This window comes from Bufo gargarizans, chromosome 2 (genome assembly GCF_014858855.1).
Source record: "Bufo gargarizans isolate SCDJY-AF-19 chromosome 2, ASM1485885v1, whole genome shotgun sequence".
NCBI classification, from domain to species: domain Eukaryota; kingdom Metazoa; phylum Chordata; class Amphibia; order Anura; family Bufonidae; genus Bufo; species Bufo gargarizans.
In genome coordinates, this window is record NC_058081.1 from 150,123,408 (window position 1) to 150,145,726 (window position 22,319).

General features: G+C 43.9%; 2 protein-coding genes across 4 annotated transcripts in view; one reads left to right on the top strand and one right to left on the bottom strand.

Moving 5' to 3' along the window:
- HDGFL3 (HDGF like 3) overlaps nt 1-10,485 on the top strand; it is a 54,379-nt gene extending 43,894 nt beyond the window's left edge. The window contains exons 6-8 of the mRNA XM_044283252.1: nt 881-1,024; nt 5,509-5,594; nt 10,073-10,485. Coding sequence (XP_044139187.1) covers nt 881-1,024; nt 5,509-5,568 — 204 coding nt within the window. The 3' untranslated portion in view covers nt 5,569-5,594; nt 10,073-10,485. The remainder of the gene's footprint in view (nt 1-880; nt 1,025-5,508; nt 5,595-10,072) is intronic.
- Nucleotides 10,486-16,609: 6,124 nt separating this feature from the next.
- Nucleotides 16,610-22,319, bottom strand: part of TM6SF1 (transmembrane 6 superfamily member 1) — a 72,079-nt gene continuing 66,369 nt past the window's right edge. For all 3 annotated transcript variants that reach the window (XM_044283254.1, XM_044283253.1, XM_044283255.1), the window contains one exon: nt 16,610-18,739. In XM_044283254.1, coding sequence (XP_044139189.1) covers nt 18,548-18,739 — 192 coding nt within the window. In that variant the 3' untranslated portion in view covers nt 16,610-18,547. The remainder of the gene's footprint in view (nt 18,740-22,319) is intronic.

Sequence of the window (22,319 nt, forward strand, 5' to 3'; positions counted from 1 at the left end):
TCTTCCGTGTTCGTTAATTATTTTTTTTGCGGACTGTACGGAACCATTCATTTCAATGGGTCTGCAAAAAAAAATGGAAGGTACTCGGTGTGCATTCCATTTCCGTTCCACAAAATTTTTTAACATTTCCTATTCTTGTCCGCATTACGGACAAGTATAGTACTGTTCTATTAGGGGCCAGCTGCTCCGTTCCTCAAAATACGGAATGCACGTGGATGTCATCTGTATTTTTTGCAGACCGCAAAATACATACGGTCGTGTGCAAGAGGCCTTAGGCTCAGTACACAGCCACCAGTAGAAATATGAACAGAGCCTAAGGCCCCTTTCACACGAACTATACGGATTGGCTCCGGATGCGTTTAGGGTGCACTCGGTGAAACTCGCTCCATTTTGCAAGCAAGTTCAGTAAGTTTTGTCTGCAATCGCGTTCAGTTGTTCAATTTTTTCCGCGTGGGTACAATGCATTTTGATGCGTTTTTCACACGCGTGATAAAAACTGAAGGTTTACAAACAACATCTAGCAACCATCAGTGAAAAACGCATTGCATCCGGACTTGCTTACGGATGCAGTGCGTTTTTCACTGAAGCTCCATTCACCTCTATGGGGCCAGGGCTGAGTGAAAAATTCTGAATATAGAACATGCAGAGTTTTTCACGCAACACAGAACTGATGCGTGAAAAAAAAAACGCTCATGTACACAGACTTATTCAAATTATTGGGTTAGGATTCAGTGCGGGTGCTGTGCGTTCACGTCAATCATTGCAGCCGCGCGGAAAACTCGCTCGTGTGAAAGGGGCCTAACACTGTATGGTATGTAAGGCATACTGAAACACTTATTTAACACTTTTTACATTTGTTCCACTTATATAACCATTTCAGAAACCATCCAAGCTTTCTCGGAAATCTTCAGGAGACGAAGGAGAAAAGGACAGCAAAGATGAAGAAAATAAGAGTGGTTCAGAGGCTGGTGATGCGGATAATGACACAAAAAATGCATCAGATGTGCAGAAAAGCAGTTCCGGGGTATGGTTACATATGTTTTATGGATGGTATAGCAGCAGCGTATGGCCGAATGCACACAGCCGAGGAACATGGATGTGAGTGGTCTGTGGTATCCCGGCCTGGCATCCTGCTGAGAGCAGGAGCGCACGGCGTCATTTTATGCTATGACACCGTGCGCTTCGTGTCACCGCTGCAGTACAGTAATACACTCGTATAGATCATACCAGTGTATTACTGTAGTGCAGCAGCGGCATGAAGCGCACGGCGTGATAGCAACTAATGACGCAGTGCGCTACTGCTCTCAGCCGGATGCCAGGCCGGGATTCCACAGACCACTCACATCCGTGTTCCACGGCCGTGTGCATTCGGCCTATGACAGATGTTACGGTGTAAGCACATGAACTTGACTGGCTATATACTTGAGACTAAACATGGTCTTCTACTGTTAAAGAGGAACTTCCCTTTCACAAAGCTTTTGATATGCCACAGTGACATGTCAGAGGTTTTAATAAGTGAGGGTCTAGGTGCCGAGACCCCTAACAGGAGAAGTTCAAGGGTCTCTTGGACCTTAGCGTGGCTCTTTATACCTCTCTGACTAGTTTACATAAAACATGGTTTTTTATTAGATACTCATTGAAATGTTCTATATCAGGAAACTCTTAACAAACGCAATTAAAATTCCTCGGAGATTGGAGTGGGACTCTGTGTTTACACTTTTGTATTGAATCGGTTTTGCCAATACACAGCCTCTAGGGAGGTACCTGATAATTCTCAGGTGGTTGCCCTATTTGGCTTCTACCTATATACCAGCTGTATATTTAGCTGTGTGTGTCTCCTCTCTGGGATCCCTACTACCTCTCCAATTCTGAACTAAAAGCTAAACCTGCATCCCTACATGTTTCGCCGTATCACGGCGTCTTCAGGGGATGGCGTGCAGGTTATGATTTAGGGGGGCGGATCCTGGACTTTAAACCTTCGGTTTGTATGGGCGGGATAATGGAATCCAATGACCCCTAACAGTCACTGAAGCAGCTTTGGTTGCAGTTAGCTCTCAGAGAGGCAGAGTTAGTTGAAGATGGTCACATGGACATCTGTGTATCATATAGGAATAAAATGGTTATTTCTGTTTCAGTGGATTTACCAGGTTATTAATCTAAAAGGAAAGACACTTAACATAGAGAAAGTATGATCAGATTATATTGTCTGTCTGCCTGCCTTTCTTCTATCTAACGCAGCCTATTGGTTCTAAGAGAGAAGTCTAAATAGCTAAATTGATCCCCAGAACAGAAAGCTGTATATAGCTAGTGCTCAATATAGTCTATCCACAAGGCTGTGGACTCGCTCCTCTTTTGTATGGTGCAAAGGCACCGGTCTGTCCGCAAAATCTATTTCCATGAACAAATCCAATTATTTATTAGGTCAGCACCCCTACTTAATGAATAGCTGATAATAAAAATAACTGCTGTTATCACACTCATCATAACAAGTGCCAGAAGAGACAAACCTGCCTGAAACAAAAACAACACTATGAATAATGCTTATCATAAGAGCATCAACTTTGGAACTTAAATACAAGGAACAAGTCTAGCAGTTCATGAGCCAAAGTGTAAAGCTTGCCATACACGTAACTTAGTTTTCAGTTGAATGGCTATCCCCCCTGACCCCTCTACACATGCATACTTGGTTCTGCTGAGAATGCAGGTGTTCTCAGTGCAGAGCAGGAAGTAAGCCAAAGCCAGATACCTCTGTCAGTGAATTATATGCATATCTAGAGAGAATAAAGGATTGGGCATGATACAATTCAATACACCCCACCTGACATTTGCAGTCAGGGCACACTGTACCCAATATAAAAAAGTCACTCACTTGCTCCCTGCTGCTCTGTTCCAACACCAAGACTATATTGAGCTCTAGCTATATCTAGCTTTCTGTTCTGGGTCTATATTTAGCTATTTAGACTTTCTCTCAGAACTGACTGGCTGCCCTAGATAGGAGAAAGGCAGACAGACAATATCATCTGATATTACTTTGGGATCCCCAGCTTGTAAATTCCAGACGGGTGTCACATGTGCCACTGTAGACAATTACTGGCCTCAAATTTGACATATCACCAAGTTGCACATCATTGCCATGGCCCTGTCCAGACATGCACACCCTGGGGACCGGAAGGAGCCAGACCGGACCCTCAGCCCTGGAATAGTGGCAAGGAGAAGGCAAATACCTTTTGTATTTAGGCTATAGCACTGTTCAGGGCCTAGATAAAATAGCCGTTATAGCTGGACAACCCGTTTATGGGTTTATCACCTATTGTAAATTCAAGTTGTTTTGGGCACTTGCAAACACGGGGAGAACATACAAACTCTATGCAGATATTGTCCTCGGTCCACTGAGCCACCATCGAAGTCACAGATTTTAAATATTTTGTTACACATGGATTATTAGGAAACATAGCATTCTTAATCCACGGGATACAGAAAGTAACAAAGCACAAGCACACGATGAACTGCAGTCATAGTAAAAATGATTGCTTGTACCTTCTGGACCAGGCTTATGGACATCATACCACTGACTAGTGAAGAATTGCCTGTCCCTCCATAGTCTGCATGCCATGTACAACGACATTTACAATCCCAGGCAAGTGTAGGCCTTCCAGTTCCATCTATTTTAATCTGAATATTTGTGGGGATCCAGGGGGAAAACCAGGGGGATCTCTGTTCCCATTTATAGAGATGAAGGGGATACAAAATTCTGTCTTAGAACATATTTGCTATTTTTATCGTTGTGGCGGTGAAATAACCTTAACTTGAAAGATGAAGACAGGAAAGATGTGTTTGGAATACGAAGAAGGAAACTCTTGGGGTGACTACCTATATAACCTTATGTAGTAGAAAAACAAAGTCAATCTGAGCACAAAGAAGGAATTGTAGTTGAAGTAACAACGATGAAGCTAGGTCAGGGATTCAGATAAAATAAAAATGCAAATTACATCATGGAAATAAATGACTTGATTTCAGTTTCCATTCAGAAAAAGTCCATTAAATGACAGCAGTCAGTTATCTGCCTGCTGCAAGAATCTATGGGATGCACACTTATTTTATGACAATTGCCAGGCAGCAGCAGGCAGGGCTGTAGTAAGACTGGAAACGTGAAAAAGTTACTTTGCTCACAAAAAGGTCATCAAATCAATGTCAGTATACAGGTAACATTTAGATGTCTAGAATGTAACACAATAGTATTAAAGACAGGAGAGGAAGTACATTCAGTGGCAGAAATGTAAACTAATGCTTCTGTAAGAAACTGTAGACAAGGCATATGGGCAGTGAATTACAAACCACAGTAACATTTTCCTAACAATCTGTGATAGTTTGATTGAGCACTGTACCGAGACGTCCATACATTAGGGATTTCAGACAGTTTTCATCTTCTAAAACAAGGCAATAAGTTACAGATTATTTTTGGACAAAACAACAAAAGTTGCTGATGGATGACAGAAAATGGTTTCAAATCAACTTTTTTGGGCAAACCAAAATCTGGAGTGTATGGCCAGATTTACTGTTTTGTGTACCCTCTATCATAAAATCATTTCTATGTCATCAACTATTGATCTTTTTTTTTTGGAGGTTTTTTTACCGCACAACAATGGTGTTTTGCCTCATGATGTGTTACTTGGTAATCATCACAACAATGGTGTTTTGCCTCAAGATATGTTACTTGGTAATCAGCCTGGAGGAGCACTTATGACCTCAGTTCTGCCTTTTACAATTATCTCCTTTTAAATCTTCTCTATTATATGAAGCCATTTTCATACAGCCGTTATTTACCAGTACGCATTTCATTTTATTGACATGAATTATCTCGGTCCTCATGCATTTATAATTTTGAAGTATTCAGGCTTCAGCTATATAGACAGAACTGATGGGTCATAACTACAATTGTATGCAGCTGTTGTAAAGAAAATACTTTTTTATTACTGTCCATGACTTAGGGCAAGCAATAGTATTATTTTGGTCTCACACTTTATTCTGAAGGCCAAATTATGCTGTTATACAACCTCCAATGTAGTATATTTTAGTTACTGATTGGTTCCAGAGATTGGAAGCCTAGAGTGACTAGACAAATTTCAGCAGATTCTGCCAATTTCTCTGGGAGCGGTCTATGGACTACCGGCCCTGTCTGCTATCCAAGCTTCCATATTTATTGGAGGCCATGTATAAGGCCAGTTTTTAAATGTTACAGTGGATCCCATAGTCAGATGTATAAAGCTGTTCTTTATAAACGTACCCTATGAGCTCTATTCCATCTTTCTACTGTTTCCATACAATCTACATTAAAACTCGCAGAAGTATAAATCATAATGGATCCTTGTTGTGTGAAGTTGGCTGTCTAACTAACTGTAAATGTAATGTATTTTTGGCCTCGCCCTGTATCCAGCATGCAAAGTACACCAAAACGTTGTCCGCTTGAACAAAAGGTTTGATACAAGGTGTTTTGTGATTTTCTTGCAGAATGTATATGCAAGAGTTGGAGGCCGTAAGAAATGCACAGACGCTAAAGAGAAATTATAAATCTAGTGGCACACAGGCAAGATTTGGTGAGCATACAGTCAATTACCCGTGTTAACCGAGGCACTGCACACATCTCGTTTACTAGAGTTGTAATACTGTACATCCTGTAGTAAATCTCTATAAAAACGGAGTATTTCATCTGTTCCTATATTATATGTGTATGTAAATTATACTATTTAACTTGAAAAGCCGTGTGTGTGCATAAAATGTCCTCATAGTCTGTGCATTAAGTAGTTGGATTTGGAAATTACCCTGTAAACAAGACAATTTAACCAATTATTATGTATTAGTATTATATATTTGCTGTTGACTACAGCTTGTCATACATTCCTACCAGCAAACAGTATTGGGTAGCTGGCATAGATATTGGAGTTGCTTGTTTGCCTTTAAAGGGAGTCTGTCACCTACATACCATGTTTTAAACGGATTATAAAGCTCTGTGGGAGGCAGATCCATAACACTGATTGCACCCGGGTTTAGGGCTCTTTCACACTTGCGTTCTTTTCTTCCGGCATAGAGTTCCGTCGTCGGGGCTCTATGCCGGAAGAATCCTGATCAGTTTTATCCTAATGCATTCTGAATGGAGTGAAATCCGTTCAGGATGCATCAGGATGTCTTCAGTTCCGAAACGGAAGGTTTTTTGGGCGGAGAAAATACCGCAGCATGCTGCGCTTTTTGCTCCGGCCAAAAATCCTGAAGACTTGCCGCAAGGCCGGATCCGGAATTAATGCCCATTGAAAGGCATTGATCCGGATCCGGCCTTAAGCTAAACGTCGTTTCGGCGCATTGCCGGATCCGACGTTTAGCTTTTTCTGAATGGTTACCATGGCTGCCGGGACGCTAAAGTCCTGGCAGCCATGGTAAAGTGTAGTGGGGAGCGGGGGAGCAGCATACTTACCGTCCGTGCGGCTCCCGGGGCGCTCCAGAGTGACGTCAGGGCGCCCCAAGCGCATGGATCACGTGATCACATGGCACGTCATCCATGCGCATGGGGCGCTCTGACGTCATTCTGGAGCACCCCGGGAGCCGCACGGACAGTAAGTATACCGCTCCCCCGCTCCTACTATGGCAACCAGGACTTTAATAGCGTCCTGGCTGCCATAGTAACACTGAAAGCATTATGAAGACGGATCCGTCTTCAAATGCTTTCAGTACACTTGCGTTTTTCCGGATCCGGCGTGTAATTCTGGCAAGTGGAGTACACGCCGGATCCGGACAACGCAAGTGTGAAAGAGGTTTAGTTTTTCAGAGCCTCCAAAGTGCCAAAAATGTAGTTTTAAAGATATGCAAATTACCTATCGCTAGTGCCCAGGGGCAGAGAGTGTGCTGCAAGTGCCCAGTGCTCCCCGCCTTACTTGCACCTGTCTTCTCTGAGTGAGTCCATTAGAGCATCACACATTCTGTTCTGTGGACATCTTTATCTAGGTCTATCAAGAGAACAATAGATCTGTCATACTGAGATCCTAGTTCTACACCTACTAGTATAATGAGGATTACCCTTTGAATAACTTCTTCCCCTCACAGCAGCAGTAAAGTGATAATGTATTGCCTATCTATGAAGGAGTTTTTATCTCTCTGTACTGACTGCTACTGAAGAACCATGTTTTGTATTTAATTTTCAATGGTGAAGTAGTGTCGAAATTAAGAACAGTAAAAAATTCTAAACATTTTTATGAATATTCAGTTCACAAAATACCCCTTTCTGATGGAAATGTACCTTTAAATTATAAAAAATAGTATATATAGCTTTTTTATATTTTCTAAACCAATAAGCTTCTAAATTGTTCACATGGTTAACTACATTTTTCATCCCTACACAACACAGAAAGCTTACAAATGCTTTAACATATGTGAGAGGAAAACTATATTTAGTTATGAGTAGGGTTGTTGCGGGTATCGAAATTTCGATACCCAATCGATAATTTCTATTTTTTCGATACTGGGTTGCGCTGCTGCGCAGTCTAGTATCTCTGAACATGAGAGCGCTGCTGTCAGCACACTCATGTTCCCTCAGCAGCACAGGGGAGAAGGAAGCAGTCTCTCCCTCCCCCTGTGCTGCCGCTGCCACCAATGAATGGAGAGAGGGGCGGAGGAGGGGCGGGCGCACTGCGCCACCAATGATAGGACTTTTCCTACACAGAGCGGCGCCCAGAGATGTCCCAGCACTTACTATTATTCCTGGGCGCCGCTCCGTTCGCCCGCTGTGCCTCATTACTGTCTCCTTTCCTGCTCCATATGCCAATTACTATCGAAGCAATGGGGAGGAGACATCAGCTTCTCTAATGGGCGTTCCTTCTCCCTGCGCTGCGATTGGACAGCGCTACAGCCAGGGAAAATGAACGCCCACTAGAGAAGCTGATGTCTCCTCCCCATTGCGCCGATAGTAATTGGCATATGGAGCAGGAGAGGAGACAGTAATGGGGCACAGCAGGCAAACGGAGCGGCGCCCAGGAATAATAGTAAGTGTTGGGACATCTCTGGGCGCCGCTCTGTGTAGCCTAATACTTAAAGACTACTTTATATGGGTCCAGACTAGGGTTGGACGATATCAAAAATATTCCCACGATAACAATATTAAGAAATTTATCGCGATAACGATATATATCGCGATAAATGCCGATTTAGAAGAAAAAAACACTTGGGGCCACAAGGAGACATTATACTGTATGGGGGCAGCCACAAGGAGACGTTACACTGTATGGGGCAGCCACAAGGAGGCGTTATACTGTATGGGGGCAGCCAGGCAGCCACAAGGAGACGTTAATTGTTATACTTTTATATGTCATTTTTCACCATTTCGGGTATCTGTAACTAGTCGATTGACTTCTAGTAACAACAAAAACATTACAGAGTTAATTCTGTACCAGAACGAGTGGTTTATAGTAGGGATGTCCCGATACCATTTTTTTTTAGACCGAGTACGAGTACCGATACTCTTATTTAAGTACTCACCAATACCAATTACCGATACCAATTATAACAATTAAATAAATAACACATTTATTTTGTGACCACTGACCAACCAAAAGTCCAAAAAACTGCCATCCAGCCTCTGATCAGCCCCTCAGCCTCTGATCAGCCCCTCGGCCGCCTCCCAGCCTCTCCCTCTTATCAGCCCCCTCTGGTAACTCAACCCCCCCCCCCCCCCCCCCCCCCCAGTATTAATAATTGGTGGCAGTGGCCACAGGGTTCCCCTCCCATCATTGGTGGCAGTGGGCAGTTCCGATCGGAGTCCCAGCAGTGTAGTGCTGGGGCTCCAATCGGTTACCATGGCAGCCAGGAGTCACGCTACTGCAGTCCTGGCTGCCATGGTATGTTAGTGAGCAGCATTATACTCACGTGCACCATGGCTGCCGGGCGATCCTTCTGTCTGTGCGGCGCATTGCTAATGCTTATAGCATTAGCAATGCGCCGCACAGACCTATGAGAAGAAGGAGCGCCCGGCGGCCACGGCGCACGTGAGTATAATGCTGCTCACTAACATACCATGGCAGCCAAGACTTCAGTAGCGTCCTGGCTGCCATGGTAACCGATCAGAGCCCCAGCATTACACTGCTAGGACTCCGATTGGTGTCCACTGCCACCAATGATGGGGGGACGACCCTGTGGCCTCCAATGATTAATACTGGGAAGGGGGGGGGGGCGCACTGCCCACTGCCACCAATGCAGAGACTGAAGAACATTCCCAGCACCCAACCTCTGAGAGGACGCTGTGATCCGCCCAATTAACCCCTCAGGTGCCACACCTGAGGGGTTAATTGCGCGGATCACAGCATCCTGTCAGAGGTCGGGTGCCGGGAATGCAAGTCACAGAATTCCTTCCCCCACGCCGGCTGAACTGCTAAGAGCACCGCCGCAAGCAGCCAGCAGGTATCGGGGGACATTTGCATGAGTACAAGTACTCTGCAAATGTCCAGTATCGGTTCATGCTGGGGCGGGCGGTCGCAGATTTAGAAGCGGTTAGCGCACATGACCGTTTCTATGACGTCACAAAATACCGCAGTATTTAGGAAACAGCGATATCACCATATCGCAGTTTTTTTAATACCGCAGTATATCGTGATACCGGTATATCGCCCAACCCTTGTCCAGACTTTAACACATAATACAGGAAGCGGATTCCGGCAGCAGAATCGCATTCTCGGCACCCTGCCCCTGACAGGGAGCTGCGATCAGCGGCAGTTAACCCCTCAGGTGCGGGATCTGAGGGGTTAACTGCCGCTGATCTGCCAGTACCCGCCTCCTGTATTAAGGGGTAATTATCATTGGTGGCGCAGGGTGGAGTAGGAAAACTGGAGTAGCTTCTCTAGACAGAAGTGTTAGGTTTAAGGACAAGCCAAATTTATCAAATAACATGCAACATTTGATAAATGTGGCACAAAGTACTCCAACACAGACTGAAGCAAAACTGACTTCAATTATTCTCCTAATGATACATTCCCCCCATAGAGTTTTCTGTTGTGAATGATGTGAAATTGACATTTTGCTTTCTTTTTTTTTTCAGACTTAACTAAGTGCAGCATACTGTGAGAAGAGGTCCATATTTCGCAGTTTAGTAGTCTTGGATTTGATATGGCTCAACACATTTAATTGTTGCCACCAAGAAATTTGTCAGTTTGTATACATGATATCACGTTCCTGTTTGTTGTGTTTGCTGGCATCAGAAGTGTTTCTCCTCCAAGGGGCCTAATTTCCATTAGGGCTTGTTCACATGAACGTATGTGTTCCGTTTCGTGCGTTGGGCACCGCAATTTGTGGTCCCCAATGCACAGAGAACGTTCGAGCAGGCTCCGGGATGGATCCAGACCCATTTAACTTGAATGGGTCCGCATCCTTCCGTTCCGTAAAAAGATAGAGCAAGTTCTATCTTTTTGCAGAATGAAAGTACGTAACGGAACCCCATGGAAGCACTCCGTAGTGCTTCCATAGCGTTCCGTTCCGTGCTTCTATTTCGCATCTCTGGAGTGAATGGGTCCGGAACAGTGTCCGTGTATTGCGGATCCGCAATACGGAAACTGAACACATACGGTCGTGTAAACAAGCCCTTATTCAGTTGCATGATATTGCCCTTTAATTAGATAACTTTATGTCTTCACAGATTTCAATATAATTCTTTCTAATAAAAAAATAAGTGAATTGACTTACATGTATTATAATACTGCAACAAAACTGTACAACACATTGATAAATATCCAGATCTCAACAAGATATTTATAGCTATGGATTTTGTCATGCGATTTTCAGCTGACATTCTTTATAGGCAAGGCCTGCAAATACTGGTAACTTTGCCAGGGCATAATGGGTAGATCAGTGTATCTTTCTTGCTCACCACCATAAATGTCAGATACCAAGTTCTTAGTACAGATTATTGTTGACAGGAATATTTGCATTAACTGTAAAGAAAAAACCTTCATATTCGAGAAGGAAAGCGAAAGGGAATTTAATTAAACAGAATGTTTGCTAAATTCTTATATGCCGTCAATACTATTTAGCTAGCTCGTGATTTACTTTTATATGTATTTCCGTTTGTGAAATCCAGAAGCATTCTGAGGTTGCGGAGTAAGTAAATGTGAAATAGCCGACTTTTGAATAGCCAGTTCTGTTAAAGGTCCATTCACACGTCCGTAGGTGTTTTGCAGTCCGCAAATTGCAGATCCGCAAAACACGGACACCGGCAATGTGCGTTTCGCAATTTGCGGACCGCACATTGCCGTCACTATAATAGAAAATGCCTTTTCTTGTCCGCAATTGCGGTCAAGAATAGGACATGTTCTATTTTTTTCAGGGACGGAATTGCGGATCCGGAAATGTGGATGCGGACAGCACATAGCATCCGTTCCAGCCCCATTGAAAATGAATAGGTCCGCAAAATCCGGAATGGATACGGAAAAAAATTGCAGATGTGTGAATGGACCCTGTGACATAAAATAGCATGCCAGTGTATTAAGGTTCCCATAACACACAAGATGAACCTCGGCCGGAGAGACCAACCAGCCATTGGGGTGTTACTGCTTGCTTCCAACTAAAAATGTCAAGGGAAAGGAAGACTTTTCTGGCAGTGGCTTGTTCTTTTCTTCTCATTGAGAAAACATGCATATTTAGTTGAGGTGTTGGGAGAAATAGCTTACGGCTGTACTCACTTAGGACTAATTAAGATACTAATGGATCAGTGTGCTGTCTCCATTGTCTACCATTTGGACCAGCTATATAGTAATGGAAATAGAATGTGAGCGACAGCTCCTGCACTTGCAGATAATGCCATCTATGCAGTGACCTCCCAATTCGGTGGGGGTGGCTGACAACAAGCTTGTTGCTAGTTTCCAATAAATCAGCAAAATAGTGAATGCAGCTCTTGACTATAATACAGACTGTAACTCCATTCTATGTTTGGGCTTCCCTAATGTTTTTTTCAGCCTGACATCCCCTTTTCAGCTCCACAGCTAGATGCATTTCTCTCACAAGCAGGGGGTGTATCCCTTATATTGAAAATTCCCAGGACTGTATGCTGTGACATCCTTTCCCTTACTTCCCAGTATGTTTGTTTACAGCTTTGGAGCTCACAGAACAGATAAGGAGGGATAAATTACACTTACAGAGAGGTGTGATGTTCATAAGTTGTAAAGAAGCAGTTATTTTATCAGGCTCATGAACCCAGCAAGCTTTGACACCCCCACTTCCTGTGAGCAGTCTTCTGAGTTTCTGTTACTAGCGATGGATCTTGCCTGACAACAGGCAATTGCCTGCAATTTAGGTGGAAGTGAGACCCCTAGTTGCCATGACTTTACTCCTTTTTTTACAGATGAAACAAATTAGAATATCGTGCAAAGTTAATTTATTTCAGTAATGCAACTTAACCGCCAACCGACCGCCTAACGCAGGATTGCGTCCTGTAGGCGGCCGGGTTATTCCTCTTTGACGCGCCGGCGCGTCATCTCGCGAGACGCGAGATTTCCTGTGAACGCGCGCTCACAGGAGCGCAAGGTAAACAAGTTCATCTACAGCCTGCCAGTGGCGATCATTCGCTGGCAGGCTGTAGATGTGATTTTTTTTTTTAACCCTTGAAAGCTATATCGGACGCTGTTTTGTTAACAGCGTCTGATATACCTGCTACCTGGTCCTCTGGTGGTCCCTTTTGCTTGGATCGACCACCGGAGGACACAGGCAGCTCTGTAATAAGTAGCACCAAGCACCACACTACACTACCCCTCCCCCGTCACTTATTAACCCCTTATTATCCCCTGATCACCCCCCTGTCATTGATCACCCCCCTGTAAGGCTCCATTCAGACGTCCGTATGTGTTCTGCGGATCCGCAAACACGGACACCGCGGATCTGCAAAACACGGACACTGGCAATGTGCTTTCCGCATTTTGCGGATCCGCACATTGCCAGAACTATATAGAAAATGCCTTTTCTTGTCCGCAATTGCGGACAAGAATAGGACATGTTCTATAGGCTCTACAAAAAACACAGTGTTCGCCCGATCAGGCCTGATCTTGTGCGCACACTTGCGTTCAGTCCGCCCCACCGCAGTGCCAGATTTTTTTTCTCCTGATCACTGCAAAAACAACGTAAAATCGCTGCGGCGCTATAAAGATCACTTTTGAGGGGCATGGCGAGTTCATAGAAGATTTTTTATTTTTTTGGCACAAGTTAGCGAAAATAGTTTTTTGTTTTTTCTTACAAAGTCTCATATTCCATTAACTTGTGACAAAAAATAAAATCTCACATGAACTCACCATACGCCTCACGGAATCCAACTGCATAAAATTTTTTAGACATTTATATTTCAGACTTCTTCTCACGCTTTAGGGACCCTAAAATGCCAGGGCGGTATAAATACCCCATAAGTGACCCCATTTTGGAAAGAAGACACCCCAAGGTATTCTGTGAGGGGCATGGCGAGTTCCTAGAATATTTTTTTTTTTTTTTTTACACAAGTTAGCGGAAAAAATTTTTTTTTTATTTTTTTCTCTTACAAAATCATTTTCAGCTAATTGTGCCAAAAAAAAAAATATATATTCTTGGAACTCGCCATGCCCCTCACGGAATACCTTGGGGTGTCTTCTTTCCAAAATGGGGTCACATGTGGGGTATTTATACTGCCCTGGCATTTTAGGGGCCCTAAAGCGTGAGAAGAAGTCTGGAATCCAAATGCCTAAAAATGCCCTCCTAAAAGGTACTCATTGGAATTTGGGCCCCTTTGCGCACCTAGGCTGCAAAAAAGTGTCACACATGTGGTATTGCCGTACTCAGAAGAAGTTGGGCAATGTGTTTTGGGGTGTATTTTTACATATACCCATGCTGGGTGAGAGAATTATCTCTGTAAAATGACAACTTTGTATAAAAAAATGGGAAAAGTTGTCTTTTACAGAGATATTTCTCTCACCCAGCATGGGTATATGTAAAAATACACCACAAAACACATTGCCCTACTTCTCCTGAGTACGGCGATACCACATGTGTGACACTTTTTTGCAGCCTAGGTGCGCAAAGGGGCCCAAATTCTAAAGATACCTTTAGGATTTCACAGGGCATTTTTTATGCATTTGGATTCCAAACTACTTCTCACGCTTTAGGTCCCCTAAAATGCCAGGGCAGTATAAATACCCCACAAGTGACCCCATTTTGGAAAGAAGACACCCCAAGGTATTCCGTGAGGGGTATGGTGAGTTCATGTAAAATTTAATTTTTTGTCACAAGTTAGTGGAATATGAGACTTTGTAAGAAAAATAAATAAATAATCATTTTCCGCTAACTTGTGACAAAAAAAAAAAACTTCCATGAACTCACTATGTCCATCAGCGAATACCTTAGGGTGTCTACTTTCCGAAATGGGGTCATTTGTGGGATGTTTCTACTGTCTGGGCATTGTAGAACCTCAGGAAACATGACAGTTGCTCAGAAAGTCAAAGTGCGTAAATTCACATTTTTGCACCATAGTTTGTAAACGCTATAACTTTTACCCAAGCCAATAAATATACACTTATTGCATTTTTTTTATCAAAGACATGTAGAACAATACATTTTGTGAAAAATTTATATAAAAATGTAGTTTTAATTGAAAAATTTTACAACAGAAAGTGAAAAATGTCATTTTTTTGCAAAAATGTAGTTAAATTTCGATTAATATAAAAAAAGTTAAAATGTCAGCAGCAATGAAATACCACCAAATGAAAGCTCTATTAGTGAGAAGAAAAGGAGGTAAAATTCATTTGGGTGGTAAGTTGTATGACCGAGCAATAAACCGCGAAAGTAGTGTAGTTCAGAATTGTAAAAAGTGGTCTGGTCATTAAGGGGGTTTAAGCTAGGGGGGCTGAAGTGGTTAAAAGGTGAAACTAATATATGAGATATACTCATTACATGCAAAGCGAGATATTTCAGGCCTTTATTTGTTATAATTTGGATGATTATGGCTTACAGCTTATGAAAACCCCAAAGTCACAATCTCAGGTGCCCTTCGCTCAAGGGGTATGGATTAATTAGCTGACTGGAGTGTGACACTTTGAGCCTAGAATATTGAACCTTTTCATAATATTCTAATTTTAGTTGCATTACTGAAATAAATGAACTTTTGCACGATATTCAAATTTTTTGAGTTTCACCTGTAGGTGGATCCAGGCATGTTTTTATGTGAAGTGATTTAGAAATTTTCTAGCTGCACCATTCTCTATTAAATCTTTAAAGGTTATAGCATAAGAAAAGCCTGTTGCCCTATCTATCCTAAGTATAAGCCATCAATATTACAGACCGGTTATACCTATTTAACTTTAATTAAAACAAATACAGTATACAGTGCATTAAGTTGCAAACATCTGAATAAACTGGGCATCTCTTTTTTAGGCCTCTTGCACACGAACGTGTGCGCCCTGTGGCCGTGCTGCGGGCCGCAATGCACAAACACCCATCGTGGGGCAGCCGCAGCTGATCGCAGACCCATTCACTTTAATGGGTCCGCGATCTGGTCATTCCGAAAAAAGATAGGATGTGTTCTATCTTTTTGCGGAACGGAAGTATGGGACGAAACCCCACGGAAGCACTCCGTAATGCTTCCGGAGGGTTCCGTTCTGTGCTTCCGTTCCGCACCATCCTGCATCTCCGGATTTGCGGACCCATCAAAGTGAATGAGTCCACATCCGTGATACGGAATGCACACGGAACAGTGCCCGTGTATTGCAGATCCGCAAATGCGGTCCGCAATACGGACACAGAGCACACACGTACGTTTGCAATAAGCCTTAATGTTAAAGCAGTTGTCTTGTATCAAGAGCAGCTTATAAAATGACCTGTTAGGGCAGAACGCCATTCTATGTTTAGAGGCAACAACCACACCCATCTCACCTCTACAGCAGCGTTTCTCAACTCCATTCCTCAAGTGCACTTATTTCATTACTGCCAGTGCATTATAATGTTCCCTCTGTGAGAAATCCTTAATACGTAAGCTCTTGGGAATGCTTGAGAATCAGATTTGAGAAACACTGCTCTACAGCTGCAATGGACAGCTGCAGATATCAGTGGGTATTTTACAGTGGATTGTGTTCATTATGTCCCCCTGCGCAATAAAAGCTAATGAAAGGGTTACCTTTGACAGCTCCTTCCAGCCTCAGCTTTGACACCAGGAGACTCACAGAGGTTAAGAGTAACAACCCTTCTAATATGGTAATGATAACTCGAGAGGTGCTTTATGCTGTGCCTGGTTTACTTGGTAAGAATATACTTCACATGATTCCTATTAGGATCACTGACAGCCACTCACTTTGCTACATGTGATTTCATCAACTCAGCTGTTCTGTTCATGTGCCGCAATCCTCACAAAAGCAAAGGATTCCACAAGGAGGGTGGGAGAGGAGATTATAAGGCAGACCGGAAGGAGTAGCCTTTCTTGATGTATAGTTTGTGTCATTACATTATACACTTACCTGGCAATGTAGAAATTTCAGTAGAAGATGGAATTCTTATCTACCAAGCTAGCAGTTGTATTTACTAATGATTAGCCATTCCAGAATGTATTTTCTTGTGAACAATAATGTCGCTATTGTGATAATAGATTTTATTTATTTTATTGCAGTTTTTCGTGAAAAACATTTTCTTTACATTTGTTCTCCTCTTATGCATCTTTGGCCTTTCCAGTGTTGGTAGTTGAAACACATCTCGTAAATTGTTGTATTGCTGTTTTTACAAAATGAACACTCCTGATGTATGTTGGAAATTATGGTTCAAGATTATGAAGAAGGACAGGTCACACAAGTTAATTTACAATGTATGTAACAGTTATTAAAAGAAAACTTATGTAAACATTTGCGTTAGTTATAATTACAAATAATAATTGTGTTTGAAGCATATATTATATTGATGGAAGTGTTAATGACAGGAGAAGGTCCATTATGGTTCAGTAATAAAGATGCAAAAAAAAAAAGAGTTCCTGACTTGTCATAGGTCTCATGTATGATAATGGTATCGGTTACTTGTATCAGACTGAATAGACATGATCTGTCTCTGGCATTGCATTGTAATGCATATGAGTACATGTACTGTATAAGAGGGGATTCATATTTTTAATCCTATGCTTAGTATAGGCCCGCAGTGTTTAATCAGTGGGAGACCGAAACCCAGGACCCTTGGCAGTTAGCACAATGAAGGGGCTGAAGTGCTCCAATTTAAAAGGATAAGATTGCAATAAAGTGGCATACAGCATGCACATACAGAGGGGTCTTATAGTATAAAGCATACAGGAGCATACCAGCCAACCAAAATGATGGCAGTCAAAGTTGGAGATGGGTATCTGAACATCAGATATGCTTCCTTATTGTCTGCCTTTTTTGACGGTCCAAGAGTTGTTGGATGGCTGGCTGGGGTTCATTCTTCTTGTCAAGAGAATGTACAGTAGACAATATATTTACCGTAATATGACATTAAGGATCAAAGCAATCTTAAGGATAGGAAGAATGGTAGAATTAAAGAGGTTTCCAGAGGTAAAATATTTATGATCTATCTTTAGGATAGGACATCAATATCAGATTGGCAGGTGTCAGACTCCCCAAACCTCTCCCAATCAGCTGTTTCAAGATGGCAAGGCGCTCCAGTGAGCACTACAGCATCTTCCTAGGCCAATGATGTCACTGTACATTGGTCACATTGCCTATGTGCAGCTCAACCCCATTCAAGTGAATAGGTCTGGGCTGCAGTACCAAGCACAGTCACTGTCTAATGTACAGCACTGTGCTTAGTATGCTGTGAGGCAGTCATAGGTGATGAGGGTGCCACATGTCAGATCTCCACTGATCTGATGATAGGTCATCAGTATTGTACTCCTGGAAAACCCCTTTAATTGATTTCTTTCACACAGCCTGTCCCCTTCATTGTTTCCTCTGTACAGGCGACTGTTCCTGGTACTCCAGATGGGTTGCATTGAATTGTGAATGACTAAGCTGCACTACCAGGCACAGCCACATGTATGAACTAGTTACTGTGCATGAATAAGTAAGGAGCACCATGGATCTTTAAAGGGATATTACCTGTAGACACAAATGTGTTTGGCCTAGACCAGGGATGGCCAACTGCCGTCCTCCAGCTGTTGCAAAACTACAACTCCCAGCATGCCCTGACAGCCTACAGCTGGGGCATGGTGGGAGATATAGTTTTAGAACAGCTGAAGGACTGCAGGTTGAGCATCCCTGGCGTATACCATAATTATTCAAGTCCCAGAGAATGCCTTTATGTTGAAGAGAATTTTCATGCTGTTTCAGCACGTTTGCATAAAGCTTTTTCAGGAGTTGCTCACTATGTACACAAAAGCATCAGAAATGTACAACCAATTCATCATAAAACATGAGACATTTACATACACGTGATCCCACTGTCTAGTCATCTTGCTATAAGGCAAGGTTTAAATAGTGTCAACCAGACCAAATCACATTATATTGGGTAGTGGCTTAAAAAATCTGCAAGAACCTTGTGCAATAAAAAAACATAGTACACTTCAGTTAGATTTGGCCACTGGTTTTATCCTTACAAAAAATTCTGGCTGGTTTATACAGCGATGAGCTAATATCTGTGGGAAAATCCCAAAAAGTAAGTTTGCAATTAACACCAAAAGTCTTGCATCATCAGGAACTCGATAGATGTAAGGAGTCCTTGCATGAAGGGACGCACCAATGTGTGAAAACTGTGCCTGTAGGATACAGAGTGTGGAGTTAACGGTCACAAGTCAATACACAGAGGCAGGTTATACAACATGTCAACATTCTCACTGGAACTATAGAATGGACCTGGTGTCAGACAAATTGCCCTGTGGGTTGTCTTCCTGTTAAAGGGAACCTGTCAGTAGGATTTACAGTAGGCCCCAAACCACCACCATTAGGCCCCTTTCACATGGGCTAGTTGAACGCATTGCACCCGCACTGAATCCCGACCCATTCATTTCTAAGGGGCTGTTCACATGAGCGGTGATTTTCATGCATCAATTGTGCGTTGCGTGAAAATTGCAGCATGCTCTATATTGTTTTTCACGTCACGCAGGCCCCATAGAAATGAATGGGGTTGCGTGAAAATCGCAAGCAAGTGCTGATGCAGTGCGATTTTCACGCACACTTGCTAGGTGATGATCGGGTTGGATCATTATTATTTTCCCTTATAACATGGTTATAAGGGAAAATAATAGCATTCTTAATACAGAATGCATAGTAAAATAGTGCTGGAGGGGTTAAAAATAATAATAATAATAAAACTCACCTTAATCCACTAGATTGCGCAGCCGGCATCTCTTCTGTCTGTCTTCTGTGCTCTGTGCAGCAACAGGACCTGTGGTGACGTCACTCCGGTCATCACATGATCTTTTACCATGGTGATGGATCATGTGATGGACCATGTGATGACCGGAGTGATGTCACTACAAGTCCTGTTCCTGCACACAGCAAAGAAAGAAGACAGAAGAGATGCCGTCTGCGCGATCAAGTGGATTAAGGTGAGTTAAATTATTTTTAAAAAAATTTAACCCCCCCCCCAGCGCTATTTTACTATGCATTCTGTATTCAGAATGCTATTATTTTCCCTTATAACCACGTTATAAGGAAAAATAATACAATCTACAGAACACCGATCCCAAGCCCGAACTTCTGTGAAGAAGTTCGGGTACCAAACATGCCGATTTTTCCCACACGAGTGCAAAACGCATTACAATGTTTTGCACTCGCGCGGAAAAATCGTGCATGTTCCCGCAACGCACCCGCACGTTTTCCCGCAACGCGCGTGTGAAAGAGGCCTTAACCTGTTATCCATGACAACCTGTTATCCATGAGGCCTTAAAGGGATTCTGTCACCAGGTTTGGGGCTATAGACCTGCGGACATGCACGGCTAGATCGCCGCTAGCATGTCCGCAATATATGTGTCCTATAGGGCTGTGTGGTTTTAATTTCTTTAAAAAAGGATTTTATAGATATGTAAATGAGTGTTAAATGTGTCCAAGGGGCTGTACGAACCTTACTTGTGCCCAGCCACACCCGCCTGTGAAGGAGCCCAGCACCGCCTATGTCTCCTCCTTTTATCAACGATAGATTGCCGTAATCTCGCGATGCGCAGTTCTTTCCCTGAGGCTGATGCCAGCACAGGGAAGGAACACTATACCGGCACTGCGCATGCGCGAGCTCACGGCTATCTATCATTGATGAAAGGAGGAGACATAGGCGGTGCTGGGCTCCTTCACAGGCGGGCGTGGCTGGGCACAAGTAAGGTTCGTACAGCCCCTTGGACACATTTAACACTCATTTACATATCTATAAAATCCTTTTTTAAGGCCTCATGCACACGACCGTTGTGTGCATCCGTGGCCGTTGTGCCGTTTTCCGTTTTTTTTTCGCGGACCCGTTGACTTTCAATGGGTCCGTGGAAAAATCGAAAAATACAGTTTTGCAGCCGAGGCCGTGATCCGTGTATCCTGTCCGTCAAAAAAATATGACCTGTCCTATTTTTTTGACGAACAACGGTTCACGTACCCATTTAAGTCAATGGGTCCGTGAAAGAACACGGATGCACACAAGATTGGCATCCGTGATCCGTGGCCGTAGGTTGCTTTCATACAGACGGATCCGAAGATCCGTCTGCATAAAAGCTTTTTCAGATCTAAGTTTTCACTTCGTGAAAACTCATATCCGACAGTATATTCTAACACAGAGGCGTTCCCATGGTGATGGGGACGCTTCTAGTTGGAATACACTACAAACTGTGTACAAGACTGCCCCCTGCTGCCTGGCAGCACCCGATCTCTTACAGGGGGCCGTGATCAGCACAATTAACCCCTTCAGGTGCGGCACCTGAAGGGGTTAATTGTACTATCATGTCCCCCTGTAAGAGATCAGGGCTGCCAGGCAGCAGGGGCAGACCCCCCTCCCCAGTTTGAATATCATTGGTGGCCAGTGCGGCCCCCCCCCCCTCCCTCCCTCTATTGTAATAATAGCTTGGTGGCCAGTGTGCGCCCCCCCGGCCCCCCCCCCTTCCTCCCTCTATTGTAATAAATCGTTGGTGGCACAGTGTGCGCCCCCCACCGGGCCCCCCCCTTCCTCCCTCTATTGTAATAAATCGTTGGTGGCACAACGTGCGCCCCCCATCGGCCCCCCCTCCCTATATAGCATTACCAACATTGGTGGCCAGTGTGCGGCCTCCCATCCCCCCCCCCCCCCCGATCATTGGTGGCAGCGGAGTTCCGATCGGAGTCCCAGTTTAATCGCTGGGGCTCCGATCGGTAACCATGGCAACCAGGACGCTACTGCAGTCCTGGTTGCCATGGTTACTTAGCAATAGTGGAAGATTCATAGTTACCTGCTGGCTGCTGCGATGTTCGTGTCCGGCCGGGAGCTCCACCTACTGGTAAGTGACAGGTCTGTACGGCGCATTGCTAAATGAACTGTCACTTACCAGTTGGAGGAGCTCCCGGCCGGTCACAGACATCGAAGCAGCCAGCAGGTAAGTATGAATCTTCTACTATTGTACTATTGCTAAGTAACCATGGCAACCAGGCCTGTAGTAGCTTCCTGGTTGCCATGGTTACCGATCGGAGCCCCAGCGATTAAACTGGGACTCCGATCGGAACTACGCTGCCACCAATGATCGGGGGGGGGGGGGGGGAGATGGGTGGCCGCACACTGGCCACCAATGTTGTTACTGCTATAGAAAGATGGGGGGCGCACACTGTGCCACCAACGATTTATTACAATAGAGGGAGGGATGGGGGGGCGCACACTGTGCCACCAACGATTTATTACAATAGAGGGAGGGAGGGGGGGGCCGATGGGGGCGCACACTGTGCCACCAACGATTTATTACAATAGAGGGAGGGGGGGGGGCCGCACTGGCCACCAATGATATTCAAACTGGGGAGGGGGGTCTGCCCCCTGCTGCCTGGCAGCCCTGATCTCTTACAGGGGGATATGATAGTACAATTAACCCCTTCAGGTGCGGCACCTGGGGAGTTAATTGTGCTGATCACGGCCCCCTGTAAGAGATCGGGTGCTGCCAGGCAGCAGGTGGCAGTCTTGTATACAGTTTGTAGTGTAGTCTAACTAGAAGCGTCCCCATCACCATGGGAACGCTTCTGTGTTAGAATATACTGTCGGATATGAGTTTTCACGAAGTGAAAACTTAGATCTGAAAAAGCTTTTATGCAGACGGATCTTCGGATCCGTCTGTATGAAAGCAACCTACGGCCACGGATCACGGACACGGATGCCAATCTTGTGTGCATCCGTGTTCTTTCACG